This window comes from Cygnus olor, chromosome 2 (genome assembly GCF_009769625.2).
Source record: "Cygnus olor isolate bCygOlo1 chromosome 2, bCygOlo1.pri.v2, whole genome shotgun sequence".
In the NCBI taxonomy this organism is placed as follows: domain Eukaryota; kingdom Metazoa; phylum Chordata; class Aves; order Anseriformes; family Anatidae; genus Cygnus; species Cygnus olor.
The window spans coordinates 2,962,253-2,977,527 of NC_049170.1; the positions used below are offsets into that span (position 1 = coordinate 2,962,253).

Sequence of the window (15,275 nt, forward strand, 5' to 3'; positions counted from 1 at the left end):
AAAATATCTGGGGCCATTGTCAACCTAATGCAGCGTGACAGTGCCAGCACAAAGGGGGATTCATTCACCCCAGCAGGTAATAAGGACGATTTGCCATACCAACCAGGCAGTCTCGAGGGGGGCTGTCAAATACGATCAGAGCAGCGAAATGGAGCCTCGCATTCCATTCTCAGGTGGGCGAAGGCAATCCTTTTGTTGGACCATGTTGCTTCTGATAACAGAATACAATTATTTTTTTTTTCTTCCCCATATCCTATTGACCAGCGGGGCTGTTTTGCATAGTGGTCTTTGGGGCTCGCTTTTTTTTCTTGCCTTTTTTTTTCCAGGCCAGGAGGGACCCCGGTGATCCCTTTAACCTGGAAGGCGCCTCGGAGAATTTCAGCCCAGTCCTTCCCCCGCTCCTTTTCCGCCTTCCCCTTTCATTAAGGACTCGGTCCTGCCACAATGAGCGCGGTGTATCTCTGCTAATAACCCCCAATTGGCACACGGCTTCCTTTTGTCTAAAGCCTTCCAGGGACATCAGGCCATTGGGGAGACAAGTGCTCAGGGTAATTCAAGGGGCTGAGAGGAGCGCGCAGTTTCAGGACTCAAGACGGAGATGAAATATTCAGAAGAAGGCATTTAGGGAGGTGGGGGGGATCAGCCGCCCAGTGTTTCACACGTGACCAAGCCAACAGAAAGACAGATAAAATGTGCTTGGGTTGAGCAGGGTAAGTAGGGAGACATACACGGTAACGATTAGATCGACAGAGAGATAGGGCGATAGGGAGAGTGATAGGAGATGTTTGCTTTGCAGGTATCAGACATGGCTTACTGATACCAGGCCATCCTGCTGATTTGCCTATCTTGGGGGTCTGGTTACCTGCGATCACCTGGGGTTATTTTGACAGCAGCTAATTGTCGGGAGCATTCCAGACCCTGACCCGCTCAGGCGGGCAGCGCGCACCAGCCCCGCTCCCGGGCTGTCCACGATCTGCCTCTACCTGTTTAGGATTGCAGGTTGCAGCCCCAGTGTGCTGGGTGCAAGGGCAGCCATAAGCAACCAGAAGAAAAAACAAAAAAAAAAACAAAACAAAAAAAAAAAACACTGTTCACATGTTTTAGGGGAACTTGGCCTTCAGGATTTTACAAACTGTGTTAATCCAACCTCCTTCAATCCAGCGTTCCCTCTTATCTGTATCGCCTTCATGTTCCCTGGCAGGAATTGCCCATTTAATAATTTCCCTCCAATGATCTGAATCACAGCTAATCTGATCAAATGTCTTTTTAGGGCCTTTCATCTTCCCAGGGATGTGTTGACACTAGCATGCTGGTTCAGAGGAAACAAGAACTCAATCAGAACTTCGTTCAAAACACAGATGGGACCCAAACCTAACCTTTCCTTTAAGATATGCAAAAGTGTGGTTAGCTTCTTGTTATTATGCTTCGCATTTGCATAAGTCTTTGCATTTTGAGGCCTGATTTTTAAAAGGATAAAAAAGTCAAACAAACCCTGGAGCTGGATTTTGATGAGAAACGGCGCAGAATCAGCTGGGCATAGAGTTGGCATGGCTTTTTGGGAAAAAGGGCAGAGACTGTGGTGTCACATACAGCCTAGCATGGGCTGTGGGATCTGCTCCACTCGTGGGTGCTCCAAAGCCCGGCGTGGGAGAGCTGCATTTCTTTCACCCCATTTTGGGGTTAGACCTGAAAGTCTTGATTACCTGCAGCCCCCAAGGACTGGGGTTTTTGCAAAGCAGGCTTCTCTAGACTCAGAGAGAATCCCACTTGGGAAATGCTGCTAACAACTAAGGGACCCAAGATAAACCTAACAAATGCAGCAGGTATTTGGATTTTACCAGCATATGGCTCCAAACCATTCAAATCAGTCTGTAAATCTATGCTGAGACTGTCATCTTACAAAGAAATGGTAGGGGAATGGACTTGGTGATCCTCCTGCATCCCTTTAGATCTGCTGTCATTTAGATTCCTCTTGCCCAAGGGATCCCATGCAATCATGCTCTTCTGGAGAAGACTGATAAGGGTTTGCATGGCTCTAGACACATCATCCCTGTGCAACACAGAGCTGCTCTGCAAAATACTAGAGCTACAGCCAAGACCTGCAGCAGCTATAAGCCCAGTCAAGGTGCTGATAAGAAGGCCTACACAGCTCAGCACACCGGCAGGTTGAGGTACTGATGTTTTCCTGCAAGGCCTTATGCAAGAGGAGTGATCCAAGCATGAGCACCACTCCGAGGGTAACCAGACATCATGCAGGGTGAAGAGAAAAGTCTTCTCTTTTGCCCTTCTCCTCCGTAATATTGTAGGCTGAAAGGATACTCAACGATACAGCTGTGGGGTATAAATTGAACTTTCTGTCTCATATGGACAGTTTGTCAGATCTGGTCTGAGGTGTTAGCCAATAGAGAACACCACTTGAATGAATCCCTGAGCGTTTCATTATGTGGCATGAGATATTAATTTTGTGCATTTTTGCAAATGGGGAAACTGAGGAAAGGTTACAGAGTTGCTCGTGTACAGAGAGGGACTTTGTTCAGCATTTGTAACCCACTCGGTGATGCAGTCACAGGGCTCTGATCTTTCTGTAGTCTTCTTGAAGCCTCCAGAGCCATCTCAGAGTAACAACAAGGACTTCAATAGCCACCTTCCTGACTGGCACTAATGTGATTAAGCAGAAAGTCAGAACCAGGGCATTTGGCTACTTGGCACTTAGATTTGGAGGGACACCAAGTAAAGAAATTAAAGCTTTAAGCAAGCTCAGGATCTCTTCCTACTGTTTTGACTTTGAAAAACATTTTATAGTCAGTATGAGTTTAGCCAGTATGAATACAGCACACGCTGTTGAATTTGGGAATGTGCTCTGCTTCACCCTCCCTCCAAAAAGCCTGGCTTGCCCCCCTGCTTTTATAATCATAGAATCATAAAATCAGAATCATTCAGGTTGCAAAAGACCTCTAAGATCATCTAGTCCAACCTAGTACTAAAGTCCACCACTATACCATGCTATTAAGTTCTAAATCAACACATTTCTTGAAGACCTCCAGGGATGGTGATTCAACCACTTCCCTGAGCAACCTACTCCAATGCTGCACAACCGTTTCGGTAAAGAAATTTCACCTAATATCCAGCCTAAACCTCCCCCCTAATCTTTGTGTTGAGCCAAGACCAATGTCCAAGGCCTCCACTTGCTTCTCAACACCTTTCAAGATGGAAGGTGCATCTTGAAAAATAAGCAGAAGGCTTGGTAAAAGCATCCCCTTTCAGTTAAGGGGATAATTGAGGAGACTTCAGTGGCAGGGCTGGAGAATCTGTTGCAGGACATCAACGCGTTGAGGTTGGCAGGACTGGTTTGGGGGACATGAATGCTGGAAACAGGGGCCTCTCCGGAGAAAAGCAAAAGGAAGCTTGAAGCTGAGCCAGCCAGCTTATGTAAAACCCTTTCAGTTGGTTTATCTGAGATAGGATCCTCTATTGCTACAATCGGGAGGAATGTAGTGAAACTGAAGCTCGCCTGCCTCCGAGGCTGTGAGAGCCAATATTTTGTTTCCAACGTTTCCAGTATTTTCCCCACAAGCAATGTCAGGCTCACAGCAGCCGTGACACTTCTGTGATCCTCCTCCTCCTCCTTTACTATGGGAACAATGCTTGTTCCCCTCCAGCACTTGGGCAGCAGGCAGCATGGATGGATCTGTGAGCCAACATGTGCCAAGGGGTTCCCTGTTCTCTGCTTTCACCTGGTGCAGTGCCAATATTTAATAGTTCTGATTGGCAAACCATTTGCTTCTTTGTCATCATCATTAAAAAAAAAAAAAAAGAGAGAGAGAGCTTTCAAACATTTTTTTCACCTTTCCTCCCCCTTTCCCTGGGGAAAAACATGTCCTATGATCTGAGATATGACCCTTCACGTCTTTCCTTATCAGACTTTGAGGAAGGGATTGGTCTAGTGCAAAGAGAGCATCATAAGGTGGGGGACATCATCCCCATGTCCTGAACCCTTGATTCTTGGCTCGGAGGGACCTGCTGGTTGGCAGGTTTTGCACAGAGGCTGGCTGGGCTGAGAGGACTGGAGAATTTTCTCCTGGTACATGGGGCAAGAAAGGCTGCATTGCTGCAGGTGGTCTTGCCTGTTCTGCACACAGATTTCAGGGCAAGCAGGACATTAATGTTAGTATAAGCCAATATCAATCTCCGCATCTGTTTTTGCAGATCTTGTGAGCTCACCAGTCCTGTTGGATTTCACTTCCGCTGTTCAGAAGGTAGCTGCATTGCTGTATTTGTTGATGTGAGCCTAAAGAAACCCCAGCTCTCCTGAGTGTCACCTTCTTATTAATATCTGATGAGGATATGGCTGAAAGCACCTCTGAGAAAAACTCATCTCATTCAGAGATGAGACCTTGTCCAGCCTTGGCTTCAATGTAGTTGCAAACAAGGAACAGGCAGTGACATTTACTCCATCAGTACTTCAGCTCCTGCATCCAGATTCAAAACATCCGTTGGTATTAAACTCTTCTAGCATCCTCTGTCTCCATCCAAAGTTGTACAACATGACCATTTATTCAATCCCTTTTGGTTTAGCTTTTACCATCGAGGTGTTTATGGGTGACGCTCCCCACAAGGGAATGGCACAGCTTTTCTCCCACCTCTAGGTAAGGTTGCTCTCTTGATGGATTTGAGAAGGAACCCATGGCGTGCTGACAGCAGCTGGACAGTACTCTTGCTACCACAGCCAAACAAAATCCACCTTAGCTTGAGACAAATACTGGGCTTCCAAATCTCTCAAAGCTCACTTCACAAATTCCTCACTGTCTTCCTCCATTGGACAATTCCTTTCTCCCCTGTAGTCCCCATGATGTCTAACCTGCAAGAAGGACCCCCAACCACAGTAATGAGATGGAGCCATTAGCACAGGCTCCCAGTGTAAGAGGTGGGGCTGTGCTGACTCCAAACACCAGAAGCACTAGTCTCTTATTTAGATTAATTTTTTAATCCAGAGTCAATGTAGTGTCAACTGTTGTGCAAATCTGAGCATGAGAGCTGTGGGTTTGTATCCCCTCAGGCCAAGGAGGGAATATAAACCCTTTCTCACACTCCCTGGGTGCATGCCCTACCAGACAAATGTTGGAAAGACTTTACACTTTCCACCCCTCAGAGATGGGTTTCTGAAACAGGTTGCCTGGATGTCTAAAATAGCTGACACAACATGTAGCTTTCTCTACTCTTTTAGCTTTGAAAAACAAAGCAGAGAGAAAGCAGCATGCCTCCTCCCTGCAGTCAGTAGAGCAGATGCCACTTTTTCTCCATGTTACCCTGCTTACTAAAGGACTCTTCCAAGATCACTTAAGTCTATGGTGTCATAACTTCAAGGTATTCAGCCACACCACTGCAGATCCTCTTCTGGTGGGGGCCTAGGGGAAGGATCCTCTGTTCAAGAGCAGGGACGCTAATGATCACTGGGAGGAGTGTCTAAGATCTAGAGACTCTTCCCTTCACTGTCATACATTTCCAGAGGCAATCTGTGACAATTCTATTCTTTTTCATGCTGTTTATAAGTCGTTCATCCCAAAAAGGCACCAGGTCAGTGTTTCACTCAAAGGGCCATATTTTAAAAGGCATGGTGGCTAGGCCCCAGAAGGGGAGTAGAGAGTTGCTGGCATGGGAGGTTTAGCTCCCCAGAGCACAGTGAGCAGCTGTCCTGGAGACATGAAGGTTCTCGGTGCTAAGGAGCTTCCGCACCTTCAGGAAGACCATCCAGAAAAGTGAGGTGCTGAGTGGGAAGCCCTTGGAGCAGGGTCCATCCCCTGGTGCTTGACTACCTGTTCTCCAAGCTGCGGAGGCCTGCTTCCTTCCCTGCAAGATGTGCAGCCCAGAACCACCTCAAGCAAGACACCTTCCTTTCTTGTCTTTCTTTCTAAGATCACAGAGATCTCACTGCTTTCTGTTAAAGAGAAGTCAGCAGAAGCAGCAGTGCCCCCCTTTCTTAGAAATGGCCTAGCTCCTCAAGCTGTGATCCAGGACACAAAACTTGCAACTTCAGCTCCTAACACATCTGACAGTGGTTGTGTTGCCCTCTCCCAGGAACTTGCTGTTACCGCCAGACAACCGTGCAGAGAGTAAGGAAAGATTTAGGGTGTCAACAGTAGGGAGAACAGGGCTCAGTGCTACGGTACAAAGGTGGTAAAAATGGACTGTAGGTTTTTTAAGACAAAATGAACCATTGCGTTCAACCTTCTGCTTCATCAGTCTTTCCTGCCTCAGATCTGGGATATCCGCCTGACCTGGGGTTAATCATTTAGACACTGAGAGAAAGGTTCAGGAAAAATAAGTCACTGTCTGGGCAGCAGAACCCATGAGACCAGGTTTCGTATAATAGACAGTCCAAATATTTATGTGGTTATTCATTTGCCTTCCTCACTCCACATCTTGATGACCCTTTGTTTGGCTCCAACACCTTCTGCCCACAGTTCTGAAGACATCACTGAATTTAGCATTGCAGTCTTCTGGGGAGATAAGCAGGATTGTCCTCAGGTGTACGGATAAGGAAGCAGAAGCACAGACTGACCAAGTCATGTAAGAAAGTTGTGTGAAAGCAGGAAATCAAATCTTAGCTCACCTCATCCTCAGACCTCTGAATTCTCATAATGAAACTGCCCAAACATTTCTCTCTGCATCCTGAAAGAGGGCAGTCAGAGGTGTTCTACATGGACCATTCACTCTCAGCTTCATAGACTGGGCTTCTTAGGAAGCAATTTCCAGAAGTGACCAGTGACTTGGTGAGGTCTCTTTGTGGGGGTACACGTAAAGCATCCCACAAGGCCCTCTGTAAGCCTCAGCACTCTTTTCCCCAATAGGCAACCCAGTCTAAAAGGGTCCAAAATGGGGTACCTTAGAGCCATCCAAGTCTCTAAGCCCTCCAGGGAAACTCGAGAGCAGGCAGGAATTAAACAAGCTGAAGCCAGAGCTTTGGTGACCTTGTACTGCACTGAAAACAAAATGGTTAAAATGCTCTTAAGTCAACATCTCCATGAGGTATTAGTCCCTATTAACCTTCTCTTGCCAGATGACTTTCCAGAAGCTCTCTTCAAGTCATAATGAGCTGCTTGTCTCCTGCTACCAGAACCACCCAGAGAGGAATGAGGCGACCTGACAAATATACTGCACTTTCCTGTTATCTTTGCTAAGTCTCCTGCATTTTTATATGGCACCTTAATAACCCCTCATTTCCATTACAAGTGCATGCTTTCCTTCTGCTTATCTGTATCTCTATACACTCCTTCTCCATTCCTGCAGCCACACCGCCTCCGGCTACAACCTGGGGAGCTCTCCAGAGCTCAACAGGGTCAGGTCTGCTTAGTAATGGGAGGACAGTCCCATAACTTGGTAGGTGGCAGGACATGATTCACGCAATGGCGCTCCTCCATCTGCGTCAATATTGAACTCACTGCCTTAAGTTAGGGGTAGGAGAAGTAAACCCAGTGCCCTAATTTCATGCAGTCATTAAAAGATCGGCTGCAACTTTCTCAAGAGACAAACTCCTAACCCCAGTGCCCGGGGCCAGATTTCAGCTTTGCTCTGCCTGCCTACATTCCCCAGGTAGTTACGATCAGATACAATGCTATTTGCTTCCTGTTGTGTGCTGTTAAGTGGTGGCTGCACTCCACCCCAGGGGTGGCTGCATTTCAAAAGCAGGAGAGTGATTACCGCATATACAGGCTGTAAAAGGCATTGGGCTCTTTCTGGGAAGAGGAGAGACAAGTATAATCGGCGCTTCTTAAGGCAAATCCTATCAATACCCTCCTGGAGTTGAAGGCTTTCTGTAAGGGCCAGCACCAGTGGAAAGCTGAGGTAACGGACCTGCAATTTGGGCAGAACTGGGTACCTACAACCAAAGCTGTGCTCCTGTAACCCCACGTTCAGCCATGCCCAAGTCCTGGTAAATGCAGAAGTACTGCAGACCCTCTGCATTGCCCCCTTCTGAGCCCATGGCTGCTGCCGAAGCCTGAGTAGAATCCAGGACCTGTGGGCTCCTAACCCAGGGCCACCCCTCTCAAACCCACACAGAACAAGGCTTTCTGTACCAACACTGTGACTGCAGCTGCTTTCTTTTCAGTCCTAGCATGGTGAGGCCCAGGGGATTTGCAGACACCAGTTCAGTGCCTGCAGCTCCTTCCCAAGTAACCAAAGGCCTGGATCAGGCCTCTCCCGCTGAGCAGAGGAAAAGAGTGATTCTCGAGCCACGAGAGCTAACCTGCACAAACAATGTGCTTTAGCCACCACAGCTATCGGGCAGAAGGGGTGAAATATCATCATCTTCCTCTCCTGTCTGTGGTATAACATCATATCAAAAGCTTTCAAGATGAGCTAGGCCACAGTTGGAGGAAGTAGGTGTTTCAGCTGTTCTCTGGTAGCTATATCCTCCACCTCTCTGCTGGAGGGTGATGGTATTCGTCCCACCAGCTTATCTGACTGGATGCTATGAGAAGCCTTTGTCTTTCACAAACCCAGGCACTGGCCATCAGTGTCCTCAGAGACACCATGTCAAACCTCCACCCCACAGTTCTGGTTTCTGGATCCCAGCTGGGCTTTAGGAAGGGCAAGAAGCCAAATCCCCAGTCCAGTTAGAACTGGACTCGCCAAGTCATACTCAAAAGCCAAGTTTTCACACAGCTCAGGAGCTGTACGGTCACAGCTGTGGGTAGCTGAGATCCTCGAGGCTGGACAGATGCTGAACAAGGATTTTTCAAAATCACATTGAGGAACTGAGGGTTCCTGTGTTTTCCTTTTTTTGGTTCCAGCCCTCAGTGACTTACTAACCTCACGGTGCACACTGACATCGTGTTCCAGGACATTGCTCATACCTTCGGCTTGTAAGTTCATGCACATTATTTGATTTGCATATTGTTGTGTTTGGTAGTCTTCCCAAAGCAAAGAAGCACTGCAAAAGGTCTTGCTTAAGCCTTCAATCCAGCCGAGACTTCTCTGCAAGCATGCAGTTTTGATTTCCCCCCAAGAACATGTTGGATTTGGGGCTTGGCATATTAAATTGTCCATGTGTTAGTAAAACCTGGAAGCATCTAGAAGGTAAATATTAAGCCAAAATGCCCAGGGAAAGCTCAGATCAGCAAAATGTGGTCCAATGAAGGTTTTAGAGGATTTATGGAGGTACCTCGTAAGATGATGCAAAGCTCAGTGGAAGTTGGTGAAGCTGCATCAGCTGAAAACTTGACCTGCCTTCTTGGGTCCATTCACTGTACTATCCTAATCATTCAAAAGGCATCAGACAGCACTCTTTCTTGGCTACCTGGTCTATAGGCAAGACCTATAGCTCTTGTGGGTAAGGGTATATGAGGTTAAGGGAGGCAAGTTATCAGAAAAGTTGTCTCCTTAGAACTGTCTCAAACTCAAGGATTTGAGACTAGCCATTTTTGTGATAAAAATGTCATTTTGCTGAAGCCAAAAAACATCGCAGTGGTGTTTTCTGAGGTGTAGTGTTGAACTCCAAGGTCATTTTCAAGTGAGTGAAGAAACAGAATGAGATGAAAATTGGAAGAAAAAAAAAAAAAGTGATAATTTGGTATATTCCCCTTTTTCAAAGTACTTTGGTTTTCATTTCAGCACATTGTGGAAAAAGCATTGGAAACCAGGAAAGCCATACTAACACTGAGCTGCCCTCTTCCTCCCAGCTCTAGCTATGACAAAAGTCTATGAAGGAAGGTCTCCACAGAGACCAAGACTCATCAGTCCCTAACTATGAAATCTTTTGGCTGATCCCATCCCACATCTGTGGCAATGGGCCAAAAAGGAAAGTTCATTCTCAGTCCCCTTAGCAGGAGCCTTCATTAGGCTAGTGAACCAAGCTTTTGGTGCACGCAAGTTGCTATATTTTGAACATTGTCCCAAGGTGAGCTTGCCAGGCTAGGAAAATGAAGGTGGAGTGTGGGGACAATATTTAGTTTACATAACAGTCAGGGTAGAGAAGTATCAAAGCACCCTGACATTTTTCCACCTTCCAGCCGTCAGCAGCTCTCCCAGTCAGCGGGTGCTGGTCCCACCATGAAGGGTGACAGCTTGCATTAAGCACAGATTTGCATTCATGGCCCAGCTTCTACACATCCGAAGCCAACGTTGCAGCTCTGTGTATGGCTACTTGGTGCATTGCCAGCAAAGGACTGTATAATATAGTTTGTATGCCCTGAGAAACTCATTTTTCCACTGCTTTTTGTCTTGCCATGGACCCATCCTAAGATCTTAGTAAAAATTGCATTGTTTGACCTCAGTGAGCTTGCATCAAGCCTGGTCCTCTCTGCACAGGAGCTCATTTCCATAAGACAATGTCTGTGGACCACAGAGGAGAGTTTCCTGGCCTTCTGCTATGCCCTCGAGAGAAGGCGTTCACAGCTCTGGTCACAGCCACACATAGCCCTTTCACTGACCACTATTCCTTGATTTCTTTCTTTCACAGCTACCAGAGAATCAGCCTTTGTCCATGCCATTGCCTCTGCTGGAGTGGCTTTCGCAGTGACCAGATCCTGCGCTGAGGGCTCGGCCACCATCTGCGGCTGTGACACTCGCCACAAAGGCTCTCCAGGGGAAGGCTGGAAATGGGGAGGCTGCAGCGAGGACGTGGAGTTTGGGAGCATGGTGTCTCGGGAGTTTGCTGATGCCCGGGAGAACAGACCAGATGCTCGGTCAGCCATGAACAGGCACAACAACGAAGCTGGAAGGACCGTAAGGACATTTATTTTCACTTTCTTGATCTCCTTTACTGATTTCTTACCTGCCACATTAGAAACCTGCACTGAACATCCAGAGGGAACTGAGGGAATAATCATACCTAATTTGGGATGGTTTACATTCTGAAGTGGTGATACAAGCCCGACAAAAGTTCCTTCAGGGAGGTGGTCAATGGTTCTCTATGCCTAGTCTATGGAAGCTAAAAGTAAATTCACCCACTCAGAGTAAACGCCTACCTTGGAGTCAGTTGTACAGACGTCTCTGTAGTGAATGGATGAAAACAGGCAGTGCTAGGGTGGAATTTCATCTCAGATGAAAGTAGACATTTGAAATATCTCAGCTGAATGATGCCTGTCTCCCTCCCCGGCTTCAGGAAGGAGAGCTCTGAAATGTCTGTACTGTAGACATCTGAAATTAAGAGAGATGGGCCACAGTTTATGGGCAAGATTCAGCTGGTTAAGTGAAGGCATTTAAGTATAACCTGAGAAAGGTATTCTGAAGCATCCAGCTTGTCTGTGGGTAGCTACTGGGAAAGACTGTGGGTCTGCAGGTCCTCTGCCCCCCTTGATCTGATGCCGTGGACACCCATGGAGCTCACAAATGGCATTAGGTACTTGTGTTTAGGCAACTGAATCCAAGTCTGAGTGCAACTGTCAGGCAGGCAATGTTCAACCAGGCCTACCTATGAAAGGACTTTGCTGTCTAAAGTGAGATTTAGGTACCCAAATGTACAACTGCAGACCTATTGCTTTATACTATGGACCTATAAAATCTACAGACATCTCAGCTTGTGCCCCAGAAGTCCTCAGCATTTGTACCACTCTGGACACATTGTCTAGAGAGTCCCATCAGGACGGAGAAGGCTGAATCACTGGTGTCCATGGGATGAGATCCTGCAGGATCCCTTGCAGAGAGCCCAGTGGTTTGGGGTCCTTTCCCCTGGGACCACCACCCTGCCCTGTAGACTTGAGAGTAAGGAAGAGCAGGGAAGCATTTCCCACCACCCCTCTTCTCAATGCTTTCTTTCCCAGAGAGTATTTAAAGAAAATGAGTGAGAATGTGACTCTGATGCCTCCTGATTAAACATTGACCATACCACAAAGCCAACTAGTGTGTTTTCGCTTCAGACTCAAAAAGTATGTAAGTATATACTCAAAAAGTATTTAAGGGAACTGAAAGTACTAAGTCTTGTCCTCATCACAGTGACTGACTCACAAGCAGTGAATTTTCTTTGTAAGGTGGGAAAATCCCAATAACAGGACATTCTCTTTTTCATCTCAAGAATACCCCATAAATGCCTGAAGAACTTAATCTATGGGAAACAATTTGTGAAATTAAATCACAAAGCTCTTGCTAATGGAGGCCATTCCACAGCACCTGTAAGATAACAGCTTTTTTTCCTCATGCAGCAAACTTGAATTAGTTCATCCTTCAGTGGAAGAAACAATACCTCACTGCAATCAAAAGAGGTTAATGTGGTCTTGTTCTCTTAGGAGCAGACCTTACATGTGCCTAGGAGGACTGTGCCATGAGCCATAACAAAGCAAGCACAGTTGCACAGGGCTAGGAAACCTCTGTCCTTACTAGGACTTTAGTGTGAGCTTCTCAGGTGGCCAAACCCCTGTTATCCCACCTCACACCACAGGACAGCTGGTCTGAAATAGGGAGTACAATCTTTCAAAATAAAATACCACCAGAAACAAAACTTGTCCACAATGAAGATGAATACAAGAAATAATGTGGTTTCCTCAAGCAATAGCCCAAATTATTCCAGGTACCTCAAAGTGCATTGCTGGTGGTAGTTACTGGGAGAGCTAATGAGATAAAGAGGACTGTGGAGAAGCTGTGGAAAGGAGGGATTTGCCTTAAAGTGAGAATCCTTGGAAAAATGGAGCTGTGAACAAACATCGCTGTGATCTCAGGCTTAGACAGGGTGTTGGCATTGGGTTATTTTTGGACATTTTACAAATTTCAAAAAGTAGGGAGCAAATGTCCCATCTGAAATCCTTTGTTTTATAAAGCACTAGTGTTTGTTATTCTCACCATGCCAGCACTCATGGAGTAGCTGTTCCAGGCCTCCATGCTCAAGTGTTTCCAGCTAAACCTGAGCCATAGGCAATGTTTCATGTTATGAACTCAGACCCTACCACCAGGCCAGAAGCTTTGATTAAGTTCAGCATGATTATATGAACCAAACATTTTGTGGTTCTCTCTCATCGCTAATTACAACCTCCTTTGCGGCGTGTGATACTCCGTAAATAACACAGGAAAGCACCTGGTGAACATCAAGGTGCTGATTCATGGCAAATCTTTTGGACTCAGGCTGGCACTAGTCTGTTCACGTACCCTGAAATTTGCTGATCAGTCTGAAAATGCAGATTATCAAGTAAGTTGCATAAGGCTTGTCTCCCACCTCAGAATACTGGAGGGCAACACCTCTAAAAACCTTTAGAATAATTTCATGAGTAGTGAGAGCACACAGCAAACCTCTAAGCTCAACAATCACCTTTCCATTTACTCAAGGACAGTTCTTTATGTTGAAGTCTGAGGCTTTCAAAATCAGAATTTGGGCTCCTATTTTTTCTTTGAAATGTTTTTAAAACACCGTGCGTTTGGCTTAAAAATAAAAAATAAATTACTTTTCAGGTTTCTGAACATAGCCTAGAGGCTAGAACATTGTTTGCTTAAATAAACATGAAAACATACATAAAAGACGCAACTCTGGGCTGGATGCTCAGGCCATTTCTCATTTATTTAATTTCCAGTGGAATAGCTATATATTCCACTTATGAAAACATTTGTTTTAGTAGGTTTCTGTCTTCTTTGCTTTTCTGCCTAGGTGCATCTGAATTGTATTCTTAGGTGACAATCCTGCAATACTCACACATGAACATCGATAAGATAAAAATTAGAGTGTACAGATCACTTCAGCCCTTAGTGAAAACACTCAATAGATGCTTAAAGTTGGGGTGGCAATCAGAGATAGCCACTGAAAATAATAAAGTTGTGAAAGTTTTATTTGCCTCAGACCCAGTATCTGTGCAGTGCACTGACTGAGGGATAAGGTGATTCTTGTTCACAAGTGTGCAAGTATAACTATGAAAACACTCCAAGTTCTTTAGGAAATCCTGGCTAAATAGCAAAATGATTTGTGTTTTGATTACAGACTAACGTCTTCCCTCTTCTTTGCCTTTCCTCTCCTTCTCTTTTCCAGTCCATCATTGAGCTCATGCATCTGAAGTGCAAATGTCATGGCCTCTCAGGCAGCTGCGAAGTGAAGACCTGCTGGTGGTCTCAGCCAGACTTCAGGGTCATCGGTGACTACCTCAAGGACAAGTACGATAGTGCTTCTGAAATGGTGGTGGAAAAACATCGGGAATCCCGTGGCTGGGTCGAGACCCTCAGGCCCAAATACAATTTCTTCAAGGCTCCAACTGAGAAGGACCTGGTTTACTACGAGAACTCACCAAACTTTTGTGAGCCCAACCCTGAGACAGGTTCCTTCGGGACCCGTGACAGGATCTGTAATGTCACTTCCCACGGGATTGACGGTTGCGATCTTTTGTGCTGCGGCCGTGGGCACAACACGAGGACTGAGAAACGGAAAGAGAAGTGCCACTGTATCTTTCACTGGTGCTGCTATGTCCGTTGCCAGGAGTGCATACGAGTCTACGATGTCCACACATGCAAATAAAGTGGGCAAAACCCTCTGCTGGGCTCCAAGTGGAGAAACAGATTTGAGCCTACTTCCTCTAAGGTTGCAGACATGAGAGAAGTCTACTTTTTGATATTAAAAGAATAAAAAAAAAAATAAAGGCTAAAACTGGTTGGATAGAATAGGTCTAATGACTTCTGGGCTATCCCGAGGTACATCTGGCAGTCACACAAGTTACGCCACAATGATGCATCCTATAGGAGACAGCGGCTTTTTAACTAGCTGACGACACAGAGCTGGAAAGAAGAGCATCAGCAAAAGCATGGATTTGCTCTGCTCTCGCCCACTTGAAGTGACTTGTGTGATTAAGTGTCCTTTGAAAGACTTGCATCTTCCTATGTATCTCCTTTTCCCTCAGCCAGGGAGAGGCTGTGTTGGACAGCAGCACTAAGCTTTCTGAGATCTATCTACATACCCAAATGGCCAGACTCTGTGCATAATATGAGCAACAACAACAGCAGCAAAAGAAATAAAAGCAGATAAGTTAATGATTTTTTTTAAAAAATGCAAATTTTCCTTTGCTTTTGCCCTGGAACCAGAGAAGTCTACAAATATATTATAGAGCTGTAGAGTGGACAGGCTCTTCACATGAACTTTTTAGCATAGTAGCTTCTGCCAGATTCGACATAGGATGCAGTGACACCTATAGAGTGGGAGGGAGGGAGAAGGAAAGGGAAAAGGAGAGAAAGAGAGAGGACTGCGGATGGTTTCCTGCAAATGCCCTGTTGGCACACAGGTGATGTGCATGGTACAAAAAATTTCAGTGCCTGGTAAGTGAAGTGAAGAGGACTCGATCTGTGCATTGAGAAGGAGACAGTCCCATAATGGA

At 46.0% G+C, this 15,275-nt stretch overlaps 1 protein-coding gene across 1 annotated transcript in view; it reads left to right on the forward strand.

Annotated features, from left to right (window-relative positions):
* Positions 1-14,934, forward strand: part of WNT3A (Wnt family member 3A) — an 85,452-nt gene extending 70,518 nt beyond the window's left edge. Inside the window, exons 3-4 of the mRNA XM_040549670.1 lie at positions 10,460-10,725; positions 13,946-14,934. Of these exons, the coding sequence (XP_040405604.1) occupies positions 10,460-10,725; positions 13,946-14,425 (746 nt within the window). The 3' untranslated portion in view covers positions 14,426-14,934. The remainder of the gene's footprint in view (positions 1-10,459; positions 10,726-13,945) is intronic.
* The last annotated feature ends 341 nt before the right edge of the window (positions 14,935-15,275 follow it).